This window comes from Macaca fascicularis, chromosome 2 (assembly GCF_037993035.2).
Source record: "Macaca fascicularis isolate 582-1 chromosome 2, T2T-MFA8v1.1".
NCBI classification, from domain to species: domain Eukaryota; kingdom Metazoa; phylum Chordata; class Mammalia; order Primates; family Cercopithecidae; genus Macaca; species Macaca fascicularis.
This window is the reverse complement of record NC_088376.1, coordinates 148694075-148709846: the sequence shown is the minus strand read 5'-3', so window position 1 is coordinate 148709846 and position 15772 is coordinate 148694075. Positions and strand designations below refer to the sequence as shown.

Genomic DNA, 15772 nt, shown 5'->3' with positions numbered 1-15772 from the left:
ACAGGCTCAGGGACAGCAGAGAGTTCAAGTCCAGGCTCTGCCCCTCACCAGCAGAGTGACTCGGCAGGCCACTCCTCCACTCCGAGCCTCAGTTTCCTTCAGTTTAAGGACTAGATGAGATCATTGAGCATGGAAGGCAGTACGTGCCCTGCACACAGTAGGTGTTCTACTTATACAGGAGGTCAGCTTGGGTGGCTGTTACTGCTTTCTGTGCCCTGTGAATGCAATGTAGTGTTCCTTCCTCTCCTTTGAAGAGTCTCCGGTGATACCTACCATGAGACCCCAGTTTCTTATCTGTCTAATGCTGATACATAACAACCTCTCCTCCTGGCACCCTAACAAGCCAAGCCGGTGCCCACGGAGGCATCTTGTCAGCAAGTTATTATAATAAACAAGGCCCGGCCGGGCGCGGTGGCTCAAGCCTGTAATCCCAGCACTTTGGGAGGCCGAGGCGGGCGGATCACAAGGTCAGGAGATCGAGACCACAGTGAAACCCCGTCTCTACTAAAAATACAAAAAATTAGCTGGGCGCGGTGGCGGGCGCCTGTAGTCCCAGCTACTCAGGAGGCTGAGGCAGGAGAATGGCGGGAACCCGGGAGGCGGAGCTTGTAGTGAGCCGAGATCGCGCCACTGCACTCCAGCCTGGGCAACAGCGTGAGACTCCGTCTCAAAAAAAAAAAATAAAAAAAAAAAAAATAAAAAAATAAACAAGGCCCTGTTATTGGGCCTCAGCAGGGTGACAGAGCAGGGTGGGGTGCTCCAGAGTCTGCCTGTGATGAGAAGTCACCAGGCCTGGGCTGCTCAGCCTGGAGCTAATGTCTGAGCTCATTCTGTGGTCCCCACTGTGCCCTGCCAAGAGGAAAAAATAAAAGCACTGTCTTTCTGTCCTGGGAATGGCCAAAGAGCTTGCCCTCTGAGAATCTGGGTTCTGCACGCCCCCTCTGTGAGCCTTGGTGACTTGGTTTCTGCATCTATTCATGGAAAGGCTGACATTTACCTGCCTGAAAGGAATCACTGGAGAGTCTGTCTCTCTGTAAAGCCCTTTGAGATCCTGAGATCCTACAGACCAAGAGGCTAGATTGTTGCTCGCACACACACACACACACACACACACAAAAGCATGCACACACACACAGGCGTGCACACACACAACATTGGGATATCACTCAGATCCTACAAGGAAAGGGACAAGGTGGATGACGCCACTTAAAAAGTGAAACAGATTCCTTGCTTAAGGAAAGCTCTTTAGGTCCTGACTCAGAACCCCTCAACCCTTATTTTAGATACAATCCTAATGAGTTTCCTGACATAGATTTCAAATCTGAAGCAAACCAAAACACAGCGAGAGATAAGTTATGCTGAAAACAGGAAGAAGTGGCACCCAGTCTCAAGGCGACAGAAAGGAGAACTCTAAAAAGCAGAAGTGGACCAGGCGTGGTGGCTCACGCCTGTAATCCCAGCACTTTGGGAGGCTGAGACCGGTGGATCACGAGATCAGGAGATCGAGACCATCCTGGCGAACAAAGTGAAGCCCCGTCTCTACTAAAAATACAAAAAAAGATAAGCCCGGCGTGGTGGCAGGCGCCCGTAGTCCCAGCTACACGGGAGGCTGAGGTAGGAGAATGGCGTGAACCCGGGGTGCAGAGCTTGCAGTGAGCAGAGATCGTGCCACTGCACTCCAGCCTGGGCGACAGAGCGAGACTCCGTCTCAAAAAAAAAAAAAAAGCAGAAGTGAGTTCAAGAAGCAAGGCATGGCATGTCAGAGAGTCACTGTCGTGCCTGTCAAGGCCTCTGTGACACTGTCCGGCCAGGCCAGGGTGGAATTCTTACTCCCCCATCTGAGAAGGTAGTGTGTCCCGCATGGTATACAGCTTTCTACCCAGAGTAGCAAAAAATAAAAACGGGAAAAAAAATGTGTGCCTGGAGAGCCAACCTTCCAGGATCCAGATTCTTCCAGCACCAGTCAAAGGACAAAGGATCAGCAGTGCCGCATTCTCTCGCTGCTAGAACTGGGTGGGCGTAGCTGCCGTTCACTTCCCAGACTGGGTCCCAGCTGTCCTCCTGGGGTCATCTTTGCTTCCCCAGTGAGGCCATGGCTTCAGTGGGCTTTTTTTCCAATTTTTAAAATTATATTAATAGTAAAATACACATAACTTAGAATTTACCATTTTAACCACTTTTAAGTGTACAGTTCAATGGCATTAAGTACATTCACGTTGTTGTGCAACCGTCACCGCCATCCATCCACAGAAGTCTTTTCATCTTCCCAAACTGAAGCTCTGCACCCATTAAACACTAACTTTCATTTCCCTTCCCCAGCCCCTGGCACCCACCATTCTACTTTCTGTCTCTGAAGTTGATGACTCTGGGGACCTCATGCCGGTGGAATCATATGGTACTTATAGTTCTTTTGTGGCTGGCTCACTTACTGCAGTGTCCTCAAGATTCATCCATGTTGTAGCCTGTTCAAGTTTCTTTCTCTTTAAGGCTGAATAATACTCCATTGAGTGTATAGACCACATTTCTTCCCCCTGTGCAGCTTATCCTCCCTCTGAAGCCCTTGCTTGCTGTTGGACAAGTTGCTCTCTGAGCCTGCATGGTGGAGAGGCTGCTTGCAAGCAGCAACGAGACTCTTTCATGAAACAAAAGCTGACACTGAAGCCCCAATGATAAAACAAATAGAAGTAGAGCCACCCTGACCAAAGGCCTCCTTCACCCCCGAATAGCCACCCTTCCAGCCCCTGGAAAGAATTTCAGGGCCCTTGGAACCCAGTTTGAGAAATCTAAAGTTCTAGGAAAGAGGTTCTTAACCTTTCTTGCAGCATAGACCCCTGGAGTAGTCTGGTGTCATCGTGTGCCACTCCTACTCCAAATAAAGCCTTGAAATGCGTAAAATGAAATGCGTGGGGTCCCGGAAGATCCCACTGAGATCACAAAGGAAACCAATTATATTGGCATAAAGTAGAAAAAAATATGTGGTATAGTAATGAGTGTACTTTATTAGAACACTGAATAACAAGATCTGGCAAGCAGTCACATAACCACTTTATTTATAAAATAGAGATGAGCAACAACAATGCTGCAATAGCTGTAAAGTGATATGAAAAAATTCTGTGATTTTTGTAATGTGTGTAGTGGCATCACGGACACTGATAACACTCCTGGAGTTTGATGTCTACGTCTGTAAGGGTGGGAGAGGAGTGGGGAGAAGGAGACAGAAGGAGGAAGTGACCCTCCAGGGCAGGTAGTAGGTGGTGGGCCTGGAGATGTTTGGGGTACCTGAGAACTGATAGATAGCAGTGTTTCCACCCCAGCAGTGTCCTGAGGTGAAAGCATCTTGAAAGGGCCCACCACACATACAGTGTGAATCTTAACCATAGGTGATACCTCATGACCTCAGCAGGCAAAGAGCCAGGAGCTGACTGAGACCACATTTTTTCACTCCTTTGGGGAGAGGGCTTCAACTGTGCAATAGTAACTTGGCTTTTGTCTCCTTTCCCAGGGACCCACGTGATGGAGGGCTCAGGACGGATGTTGGTGACTGCTGTGGGTGTGAACTCTCAGACTGGCATCATCTTTACCCTGCTGGGGGCAGGTGGTGAAGAGGAAGAGAAGAAAGACAAAAAAGGTAAGCCTAATTCCTTTGCAGACCAGGAGAGGAGCTCTTAAGGCCACATTTTTTTTTGTTTGTTTATTTGTTCACTCAACAAAATAGTTATTGAGTGCCTTCTATGTCCACACCCTGTGCTGACAGCCACCACCTCCTGCATCCTTAAGGCCTGCATGGGCCAGGTAGGCTCTGTCTGTTCCATCTCCAGGTCTTGTCCCAGTCTCTGTCTTGTCCAATCATGTCATGGAGGCCCCTCCTTCCCCTCTGGGCCAGGCCAAGGATGCTGACCATGTTGTTGAGTCTCCAGCCTCAAGTGGTAGAAACAGCCAGCATCAATTGGTCCCATCATTACTCCAGTATTGAGTAGAAATCCCCACCCAAGCATATTCCTTCCAATATTGTCAACTCCACTGAACAGAACTGAAAATCCACCCAGCATAGATTCATCCAAGACATGGACAGAGGAGATTCTGGGAAAGGCAGCCAGATGCATGACTCCAAATCAACCATTATGAGTTTGCTCTCCAGTGTTGCCATCTTATCTGAGTTCTAGTTCTTCCTCTTCCTTGAAAATAAGATTCCTTATTCACTGGGGTCTCCTAAATGCAGCAGGCTGACCACCCAGGCTAAAACTGTCTCTCAGAACAGAGGGAGAGTTGCTCACACAAAAAGCTCAAGTCTCGTCAGGCCAGGCCCAAATCCAAAGGCCCAGGCTTCTAGTCCCAGCACAGCTGACTCCTTACCTGTCACCACACTTAATCTCAAAGATAGCCCCCCTTTCACATTTTCAGTCTTTTGTCTCCTTCCTTAAGCTCTAGAGGAGGATCTGTGACATTCAGAACTTCTAGAATCCCAGAAGGGAGATAAGAGGACAGATGCCCCCACCCCCTGCATTTTAGGGGCAGCCCTGCTCCCTCCAGCTCTCTGTGCCAATCAGGCACAGAGCTTAGGTCAAGATTGAAGATTACTTGTTCCTGAAGGCAAAACCCATTTTCTAGGGGGTCCCCTAAGATGATGGTGGCCCCTCCAGCACGAACAATGGAGCTGAGCTGTGTTCTGAGAAATTAGAAGGCTGGAGAAAGTAAAGGGGTGCTGAGGCTGAAACTGAGGAAAGAGTCCTGACCAAGAGTCCCAGAGGACATAAGGAGAGTGTGCACATACTGGGTTTGAATCTGTGGTCAGGATGGCTGAGCCCTATTCCACAATGACAGCAGTTAGGCAGATCTGAGCAGGTAGGCAGGATGCAGCAGCCTGTACCCATTGTCTTCACCTCACTGAGGTTTGGGTGAGGGGAAGGTGCCCCCATACTCTTCTGTGGGCCAGATCTGTGGTTTTTAAATGCCAGTAGGAAGACAAGCCTCAACTGCCCCAGAAGCACAGTTCAGGGTCCTTCGCTGAGCATTCACCTGCACTCCAATGAGATGGAGATGTCAGAAAAATAGCCTCATGTGGAAAGAAGATGGTGGAATGTGGAGGGAACGTGGCAGAGGAAGCCTGGGGGAGCAGCCCAGCATCTCAGGCCACCATGAGCAGCATGGCCTCAGCTGGGCCCCCTCTGCCCTCCCATCCCATCACCTCCACTAGGAACATTGCTTAGAGCCCACCACATGTCCCCATTTCAGGATGACCCTAGGTGTATGGCCATGTGTGTATGCACATGTGTGTGTTTCTGTGTGTGTGTGCGCACGTATGGGCAGATGAGGCTGTGTGCTTCTCCTTCATTAATATGTCTCAAAAATCATCACACAGGTGTGAAGAAGGGGGATGGCCTTCAGCTACCAGGTACAGTAAGACACCCTCAGGGTAGATGGGCTTTTAGAAATAGCAGCAGGCTTTGATCATTGGGCCCTGCCCCTAGACCACCAGCACACAGCTGGAGTAGGCCACATGCCTGTGGGTGGCTCTACCCCCCAGACCCTCCTCTGTGCCCTCGTGTGATGCCAGCCCTGTGGGACAAGCCAACACCCCACTCCACCCTCTTGCCTTTACAGTTCCTCACCCTACCGGCCAATGCCAAGTGATACCACCACCATCTCTACATCACTCTTAGCCCTGCATACCAGCATGCAAAGCTTGCTCATCATCACAGGGCCCCCCTCCCCAGGCCCTGCTCTCCCCACCAGCACCCCCGGGGAGCCCATGCCCTCATGCAACTGTGTGCTTCACCCAGGGGGACCTCTTCCTGCCCATAGAACACTATTCCCCACCCCCAAGAAAGAGCAAAAGGTGTGAATTTAGCCATCTCATATCACTTTTAATTTCTAAATTAAGAAAAATTCACTAGTGCCTTTTCTGTCCCATATACAAAATGCAATATGCTTGATGTCACCTTTTAAATTTGGGGGGCATCTCACATGAGAGTTCCCAAAGCAGTCTGGAGTGCCGGTTAAGGAAAGAGGCAGTGGCCTGAATCAAGGGCATGAATCCAATTAAGTCAAAGTCATCACCATTAGCAAATGTTCTGCCAGAACACCCTGATGCATGGAGATGGTGGTCATGGAGAATACTCATTCTGAGTGGTCCATGCCCACGCTGCACTGCCTGGTGAATCTTTTTCCACTCCTGGCCCCCAGTGGGCAGCCAAATCCCCTCATTTCATGAAGCCCTCTCTGCCAGGGGACTCTCTTGACTGGTTGGACCAGCAGGGTCCAGACCTCAGCACAGACCAGCACCATCCCACCTAACTGCCCTGGTCATCCACCATGCTTTATTTGAAAGCCCCTCCATGTCTGAGTTTCTCCCCTTGACCTCTGCGGCATCTCTATGGAACATTTCACCCCCACCCCAAATTTGAGTTTCTTGGTTTCCAACGGAGAATTTTTTTTTTAAGAATAGAGTCATGTTATCTCCCTGCAAGTTGGTTCATGTCTTTGTTGTTGTTGCTTTTCTCCATTGTGACACTGCATTTTCCATCCCTCCCACCCCCCTGCAGCAACAGACGGTGCGGCAGCTTCAAATGCTGCAGATAGTGCGAATGCCAGCCTAGTCAATGGTATGTCTCCCACGGCGAGCTCCTGGTCGTGGTTGGATGGGCGTCTCTCACCCCCACCCCAACTCTGGGCTTTCTTTCCTTGTTCTGGACTGCACAGATCTCGGATGTGCATGGGCCGCTGGGACAGTCACCCTCTCACATGGGGCAGGCGCTTAAGACAGGAGCCACAGCCGGGGAGTCAGCTCTGCACCTTGTCAGCCTTGCAGCTGCCAAAAAGGTGCTGGCTCCTGCCGGGCCGTTGACCCCCATGGAGCCCAGACAAGAGACAAGACTTTGGCTTCGGATTGGCTCCCAAGAAGCAGCATCCCACCTGGCGTGGCCCTCTCCTAAGCGTATTCCTGGCCCTGGCTTTGGGAAGAAGGCCTGGGATCAGGGCTTGGGCTGAAGCTGGCATCTGGGTCCCCAGCAAAGGCTCTACTCCTCGACTCTAAAATTTCCTCGAGGCAAGGGGACCCAGGCCAGGATTCAGCTCCTTGACCCCGTCCCGTAGCATGGCTGAGCCACCAGTAAACAGTTCTTCCTCTTCTCTTTCATGGAGCCAACGGGCAGGGGGTTCGCTTGGGCTCGGGCCTGGTTCTGTCCCTCGGATGTGGACTGGTGTTTCTTGCTGTTGCCTGTGCTGGAGCATTTGTCCTGGGTCTTGGGGTGGAGGGTGGGGGAGAGGGGTTGCCACTGTGTACTGGGGTCTGCATCTTAACCTCCTGACACACAGGCAGGAAGGAATTCCATTCACTCGCCCCAAAGCCTTCAGAAGATTTTGGATTTCTATCCCCTCCTGGTTCCAGAGCAATAGACAAGGCTTCTGTTTACTCAGATACCACCCCCACCCTCAAATTAGGTAACATAATAGTCCCCCAGGCTACTCCTGAACTGCTGAGAGCCATTAGGGCTCCATCATGAAAACATTGCCCCAGAGGAGCCGAGGGCAGGGGAAAATCTTTCTCCCACCGTCTCTGCATACTGGGCACTGGGCTATGGGTTTCTCATCCATTATATCATATCATTCACTCCTCACCACTCCTGCATAATATGGAGACTTCTTCCCCGCAGCCTCCCATCCCCTGCCCTAGACCTCTGCCCAAGCCACCTGCATTCAAAATGACCAAAGATAGAAGTACCTAGTAGGTGTCGGGGCTGAGTAAGGCACTTCTCTGAGCAGTGCCTTGCCAGGAAGGACTAATTCTGATGTGGGTCTATTTCAGGCACAGGAGGAGGAAGGAGGACAGCTTGGGGAGTGGGAGGTGTCATGCCTCAGGGAGGGGTGGCTGAGGGTAACAAGGAGAACCCATGTGGGCAAACCCATGGCTGAGAGAGAAGGAACCTGGAGGGGCACCCACTTCCCCCGGCAGTGAGCCTGCTGAGCTTTGTGAACATACAGACCCCATCCAGGCTGGCTAGTCCCAGATAAAAAGGGCAGTTTCACTTCCAAACTGCAGCGGAAAACCCCAAATATACCTAGAGAAACTGCAGGAAACGTTCATTTCTCTACCACCTACTGTATACCAAGCACTGTTGAAAGCATTGCATGTTCACCATCTCATTTAATCCTCCTGACACCCCCATGATACAGGTTTTATTGTCCCCACTTTAAAGATGAGGAGACTGAGGCTCAAGGAGACCAAGACACTAGCCTAAGGTCGTAGAGCTAGAAAGTAGCAGAGCTGGGATTTGAACCCAAAACCCAGACCTGGCTGGCTCTAAAGTGTGTGCTTCTCCTCCTGATCCAGGATTTCCCAATGGAGTGTGTCTTGTAAGTTTCACAACGATGTTAAGAGGTCTTCACCCCAAGGAAAGGATTCTGCCGTCAAAGATGTTTAAGAACCACTGGATTGAATTGGTCTCTTCCTGGTTACAGAATTAGTCCTGGTTACAGGACTGCTCAGAGCCTTGAATATGCTGGTGTGTGGGGGAAAGTTCCAGAGTCACACAGAGTTTCCTAGGCTGATTTGACCCATAACATACTCTGGGAAATAATGCTCTAAGCCACTGCCATTCAAAATGTGATCACAGGACCCAAAGCCTGCGCATCACCTGGGAGCTCCTTAGAAATGCAGAATCTTAGGCCCCACCCCAGACCAACTGAAGGAAATCTGCGTTTTAACAGGCTTTCCAGACTCCAGGTGAGAGCACGTTACAAGTGAGAGGCTCAAGGAACCTTGCCGACTGAGAGGGAATTCAGTGTTCTTTCCCCTCCTTCCTCTGAGCCAAATCGCAATGACTTGGATATGGAAAAAAAAATGATAATTTTTCCCTTTGCCCCTGCTCCCCCAACCCCCCAACTAAAAGATGGGTGTGGTCCATTCATCTTGGAAGCGTTATGATTGCCATTATTATTTAGTTATTTTTCTTTTACATTTACTAGTGTGTCACTATGTAATACATGACCTGTAATCATAGTTATAATCACATTTAATTATGCATCATGAGGCCGGGCGCAATGACTCACGCCTGTAATCCCAGCAGTTTGGGAGGCCAATCTGGGTGGATTGCTTGAGGTCAGGAGTTGGAGACCAGCCTGGGCAACATGGTGAAACTCTGTCTCTACTAAAAATACAAAAAAAAAAAAAATTAGCTGGTCATGGTGGTGGGCACCTGTAATCCCAGCTACCCAGGAGGATGAGACAGGAGAATTGCTTGCACTCAGGAAGCGGAGCTTAGAGTGAGCCGAGATCACGTCACTGCACTCCAGCCTGGGAGACCAAGTGAGACTCTGTCTCAAAAAAGAAAAAACAATTATACATCATGGGCTGGGCACAGTGGCTCACGCCTGTAATCCCAACACTTTGGGAGGCCGAAGCAAGAGAATCGCTTAAGGTCAGGAGTTTGAGACCAGCCTAGACATCATAGTTAGACCACATCTCTACCAAAAAAAAAAAAAATGTAATTAACTGGTCATAGTGGCACACATCTATATTCCCAGCAACTCAGGAAACTGAAGTAGGAGGATCGCTTGAGCCCAGGAGTTCAAGGTTGCAGTGAACCAAGATCATGCCTCTGCACTCCAGCCTGGGCAACAATAATAATACATCATTACTAACTCCCAACATTCACACAGTGCTTTCCAGTGTCTTTCATAAACATCACCTTAGTTGACATCGGCCCATTTCACAGAGGAGAAAACAGAGGCACAGGGAAGAGAAGTGGTACTTACCAAGTCTCCCAGCTAGTAGTCTGTCTCCCCAGAACTTATGCATCAGGTCAGCTAACCAGGAATCCTCCCAATCCATGCACTTCACACCCATGCCCCTTATGACGCACAGAGAGAATAGACACATTTGGAAAAGCTGCATCTGATTCCAGACACAGAGAAGGGCCTCTGAGACCCCACCTGAGGGCCCCATCTTGGACCCCATTCCTAGCTCTCCTGAAATACAGCCCATCTCCAGATCCCACATGGGGCCAAAGCTGGCTGTTCCACCGTAGTTCAGGGCCAGGCGAACACCAATTTGGCCAGGAGAGCCCCAAATAAGTCCCTCGCTTCTGAGAAACCAGGCCATCTGTGCCTCAGCACTCCCAGAACATCCTTCCCTTCCTCCAGCATATGCACTGGTGATTATTTTTCTGACCACGTGTTCACTATGGAAATAAAAGAGGAAATTGCTAGCTGCGCTTAATGAGTGCACACACTGGCTATTGCATCTGATAATATGCAATGCAAATAAAGGCCCCTTTGAGCCTTCTAAAACCAACTATTGAAGTGGAGTCCCCTGGTGCCCCTGAGCCCAGTCAGTAAAATTATTTTAGAAAATAAAAATAATTGTTGTCATTCATTCCTGCTTACTCTAAAAAGCTTTTTTCTCTTGTGTTTTTTAATCCAGCAGCAAGAATTTTACAATAGAGACACAGGGGATCTTTCACTTTAAAGCCCAGGGTGGGCAACTGATCCTTTGCCATGGGAGGCCATGGGGACAGCTCTGCACTTGCCCTTGGACAGACAGTGCTGGGCGAGGTTCGGGGAAGCCACTTCTCCCCTCTGAGTCACCCAGAAAGTGGGCACAGTGACAGTGATGAACTAATCCTGCAGCCATGGGGTTATTCCGAGGATGCTCCTAAATGCAGGCTGTCTCTGAACTTCCCTTGGCCTCAGTTTCCCCATCTATAAAATGAGAGTGATGAAAATCCCTCCTGCCCCACCTTGCAGGGATACTGGGAAGACTGACAAGAGATGACACTTGCAAAAGCCCTTTGAAACTGCAAAAGGCTGAACCGTGCAAGTGGTTGTTATGAAGGTAACTGGGGCACTCTGGGAGGTGAATGTCTCATCCTGTTTTATGAAAGTGGAAGCTGATGAAGTTGGGAGATATAAAGCCAGAAGCTAGTTGGTGGCGGAATGAAGACTTCAGGGGAACCCTGCCCTAGCAGTGCCACCTCAACTTCCCTCCCCTGGACTCAGTGGGGTTGAGGGGTGTCCATGGTCTCCCTGACGGCAGCTTCTGGAGAAACAATGGCAGGACGGAAGTAGGCACACACTTTGGGGCCAGCTCTCCATTTACCCACTGAGACCCAAGCAGCTCATCTCCCTCTCTGAGCCTCAGTTTCTCATCTGTAAATGGGTATAATACAAGCACACCCTTCATAGGTGAGGCTGTAGTGAGGATTAGATGGAATCTCGGAGCCTATGTGTATGCCCAGCACATGGCGGGTTGTCCTGGAATGTGAGCTGGTAGAATCACCGTTGCAGCCATCATCCATGGGTGGCCAAACTTCTCAGACCCATCCCGAGGGGGCAAGGCCTGTAGGCAGAGCAGGCAGAGCTCCGGGTGAGTGTGCAGGCCCAGTGGATGGGATGAGAGGGTGCTGGTGAAGGCAGGTGTGCTAGGCAAGACACAGAGGCCTCCAGTGCCCACACTGCACACCCAGCCCACAAGTTCCTGGCCAAGGCTGGAGTGGGATCCTCCCAGGCAGCTCTGATGAGTGAGGGGGCCCTAGATGCAGCACCAGCCCTGATATGGAAGGGGGTGCCCACTGACACTACTTAGCCTGCTGCTTTAGCCTGAGCCATACCCCTACCAAGAGGTCAGCACCCCCATTGGGGACCAGGGCACTTCACCAAGAACCCAGCCACACTTGGGGTCCCTTGTATACCACCATGGGGACCCCTGCTCACTCTTTGCTCTGGTCACTCTCAGGGGCATTGGGCAAGGGGTCATCCCTGGGTGGCTTCACACTCTTCAGAAGGAGAAGGAGAAAGATCATCCCTCTTGAAGCCCAGAACTAAGGAACACACTGACCTGAGTGCCTTGTCCAAACCCAAACTCCTCTCCATTCTAGAAACACTGTCCTCTCTCTCTCTCTCTCTCTCTCTCTCTCTCTCTCTCTGCTCTCTCTCTCTCTCTCCCTCCCTCCTCTCTCGTCTGCATGTTTTCTTTTATGGGAAAATGAAAAGGATGTAACTGAACAAGTTTCCCTTGGCCTTCTTTCAACCCAGAAAACACCAAATAAGTCACAAAAGGCTTGGTATGGGGGCCTGAGTGCTTCTCTGCGCCTCCTCCAGCAGATTCTAGTCCCCTGCACCCTCTGATACTGCCCTTTGATCTGTAACACACTAAGGGCCAAAAGTATTCCAGCAGAAATCTCCCTCCTGAGTCCCCTAGAGGATCAGGAGTTGCCCAGCTGGCAAGCCCCACAGCTAAGGCTGTGGCCAGGCCTGCTTCTGCTTCAGGGCCCTCCCCAGCCCGCATCCCCACACAAAGGGATGCAGTCAGCACCGCCCTCCCTCCATCTGTGACATTAATGTCCGTGGCCTGTTGCGTCTTCGTGATGACCGACCATGTGTTGTCTGTTCTCTGTTGTCTGTTAAAATTCTTTGTCGTGTAGGTAAAATGCAGGATGGCAATGTGGACGCCAGCCAGAGCAAAGGTAACCCTTTTGGATTAACCGGCATTTGTGGTCCCTGAGGCCCCTCCCCACCAGCTCTCAGAGTCACACCAGAGACAGGGACTAGCGGGGGCCAGAGGCAGACACATCCACTCCTACAGGTGTCTGAGGACGTTGGGGGTGTAGCTGTGATTCTCATGGTGCCAGGCCAAATAAAGAGGTGTCCACCGGTGAGGAGGGGGACGCCCACAGGCCAGCATCTCCCTAGCCTTTGAACTCTGCTGACCATCAGCAGAAGATTTTGAGATCCTTAGAGGTTGAGGGGTAGGGAGTTTGGCTCAGTCTCTGTCCAAAAGGGTCACGGGCCCTCCAGTCCATCCTGCATGAAGAGGCCACGCCAACTGGGATAGTGACTTGGCTCCCGTGGCCGCCCTGTTTTACATGTTAAGTCTCCTTTTTTGTCCCTCCTGTCTAGTGGCTACTTAATATCCCACAACAGGTCCCAAGGACCAGCTGGGTAGAGCCCAAGCCTGTCTATCTTGTCTGAATGTGGGAAAGGACAAGGGACCACCTGGGGTAGGACCCACGGGCTTGTTCAGGCTGAGAGGGGGATCCAGGGTAACAGCATCAGTCCCTGCTGTGTCCCAGATTCCAGGTCTGAGGCAGTCAGTGCCACTGGGATCCATAGCTCCAGCTGGAAGAGCCAGGCCCCCCATCACAGGACTTCTGCACCAGTCATGCGGGGCTCAGTCCGGGCAGTCAGCACTTCCCCTGGGCAGGCAGGGGTGGGCGCCAGTGTCTCCACCCTGTGGGCTGACCTGCATGTGTGTGTCTATGTGTCTGTGTGTGTGCATGTGCGTGATCTGCCCCCTGCAGCCAAACAGCAGGACGGGGCAGCCGCCATGGAGATGCAGCCCCTCAAGAGTGCCGAGGGCGGCGACGCTGACGACAGGAAGAAGGCCAGCATGCACAAGAAGGAGAAGTCCGTGCTTCAGGGCAAGCTCACCAAGCTGGCTGTGCAGATTGGGAAAGCAGGTGAGTGCAGCAGGTGGGAGGCAAGGGACAGGGCTCACAGGGGGACCCCAGGCAGAGCTCTGCCCCAAGCTCACTCTCAGTTACCTCATCTGCAAAGTGGGGGGCTTGAATGAGTGCCTGAAGCCCACCGTTCTCTACCACAGCACCCAGTTTGAGTCCTGTGTACAGTAGGCACTCCATTAGCACTCAGTGATACAGAAGAGTGAAGCTCAAAGCCCAAGCTCTGGTAGCAGATGGCCTGCATTCTTGTCCGGCAACGGCTGTGAAAACTGAGGAAAGTAACTTCTCTTAGCTCTGAGCCTCCGTATCCTCATCTGTAAAATGAGGATAATAGCTGTCCCCACTTCACAGATTGCTGTGGGAGTTAAAGGAGACTCTGCATACAAGGCATTAGCACTTGGCAGGCGCAGCAGCTGGAGAGGGGCAGGGCCTGAAGTTCCAAGCAACACGGACTTTGTCCTGAGGACAGTGGGAGCCATAGAAGAGACTTGAGCAGAGGAAGACAGGAATGGGTTTGGGCTTTATCATGACCACCCTGGCCACAGTGCAGAGGAAAAACTGAAGAGGTTGAGGGACAGTTCCAGGAGCCCAGGGAGAAGCCCATGGTCTGAGCCCCAGCACAACAAACTGGGCATCCCAACTAAAGTGGTAACTGCAGGTGATGGCTGGTAAGAGCCCCGCTGGCCCAGCTGCAAAGTGAGCCCCTGACCCTCTGGCATGGCCTAGGCTTCCCCTCCCGGGTAAGGAGGTAGCAAACACCAAGGCCTTCCCACCTGGCTGCTCGATCCTTTGTGGCTGTCTCCCCAGCTCTAATTATAGATACCACCGCGTGGGGAAGAGAAGCAGATTACAGACTTGGCTGTCTATATTTAAACTTGGGGGCCTGGTGACAGCTCCTGGCTGCTGGGAGCTTGGCTTCCCGCCCCTTCAACTGTCAGACAGGGATGGTGCCGGCTCTGAGGCTCTGCAGCTGGAGGTGGGGGTAGAGAGCTATGGGCTCAGGGATTTCCTCTATCCTCTATCCCACCATCGCCACCACCATAGGCAGAAGACTCCATGGAAACATGGCACTGACAGGGCCAGGAACTAAGCGATGAGAACAACCCCGTGGCCTTCAAAGTCCTCACTCTTCTCCCTCCTGCACCTCAGCCCTGCCAAGAATGGAGTTCACAGTCAAGCACTCCTGGGTTCACAGCCCATCTCTGCCTCTCTCTTGGGCTGAATTCCCTGAGATGAGTAAGCAGGAGATCTATTGACAGGGTGCTCTCAGGTGAGACCCGCAAGGGGCACAGGTCCAGGCTAGGGAAGAAGCCAGGGACAACTGAGATTTCCAGAGAACTCCCAGCCTCTCCCGATCCCTTGGGAGCTCTGGAGCAACCCAAATCCATCCCTGCCCTCCTCTGCTCAAGCCTCCTCCATGACTCTCACTGTCCTCAGGATGAAGTCCATGCTGCCCAGAACTCTAGGGTCTGTCCTACCTCAAAGCAGATGGCTGGGCTTTGGGACTAACACGTCAGCCGCTGGATGTTGGCCATCAGGTTGAGATGGGAGTGCATTCCCAGGCCCTTCCCGACAAGCAGACCCAGTCACCTCAGCAGGCTTCTCCTCTGTCAGAGGCTGTGGGTGTGAGCAGTCTCCACAGCACCTGCAGTAGCACCTGTAGCAGATAGGGGATGGGCATGCTAAACTAGCAAGAGGAACCCCCAGGGGATCAGGACAGGTTCCCAGCTGCATTCCTACAGTTACAGCATTTTTCTCGCCTGTGGCTGCAAGCAAGTCACTTCCCCTCTCTGAGCCTCAGTTTCTTCATCTGAAAAATAGCTACCTGCTGTTTCCTCTACATAGAATGTTCTTCCCTAGGTCACCATGCAACTGGTGTCTGCTCAAATATCACCTCCTCCAAGAAGCCTTCCCTGGCCACTCTAGCTAAAGTAACCACTCCCTACCTCCCCCTCCCCCAGTGTCACTTTCTATCACATCATCCCAGCCTTTTTCTTCACAGTGTGTAGCCATATCTGAAATTGTCTTGTTCATGTATTTGTTTTTTTGTTTCTTGTCTTCCTCCTCCTCTAGAATGTCTGCTCTTCAAGGGCAGGAACTCTTATCTTCTTTACTGCTGTGTCCTTAGTTCCCAAACAAGGAACTAAGATGTGCCTGGCGTGTCATAGGTGCTCAAAAGGTATTTGTCAAATAAATGAATAAATAAATGATACCAACTTTACATCATTATTGTGTGAAAGCTCTATGCAAACCATTCCTCCATTTATTCACACAGTCACTTGGCACACATCTCTTGAGCACCTACTATGTGTCGGAAT

At 51.3% G+C, this 15772-nt stretch overlaps 1 protein-coding gene across 20 annotated transcripts in view; it reads left to right on the top strand.

Moving 5' to 3' along the window:
* Positions 1 to 15772, top strand: part of ATP2B2 (ATPase plasma membrane Ca2+ transporting 2) — a 382664-nt gene that overhangs the window by 313236 nt on the left and 53656 nt on the right. For 10 of the 20 annotated variants that reach the window (XM_045384728.3, XM_005547808.5, XM_045384725.3 and 7 more), the window contains 5 exons: positions 3503 to 3628; positions 5360 to 5392; positions 6543 to 6602; positions 12420 to 12461; positions 13296 to 13454. In XM_045384728.3, the coding sequence (XP_045240663.1) occupies positions 3503 to 3628; positions 5360 to 5392; positions 6543 to 6602; positions 12420 to 12461; positions 13296 to 13454 (420 nt within the window). The remainder of the gene's footprint in view (positions 1 to 3502; positions 3629 to 5359; positions 5393 to 6542; positions 6603 to 12419; positions 12462 to 13295; positions 13455 to 15772) is intronic. The other 10 variants (XM_005547813.5, XM_074032979.1, XM_005547814.5 and 7 more) reach the window with 3 other exon arrangements.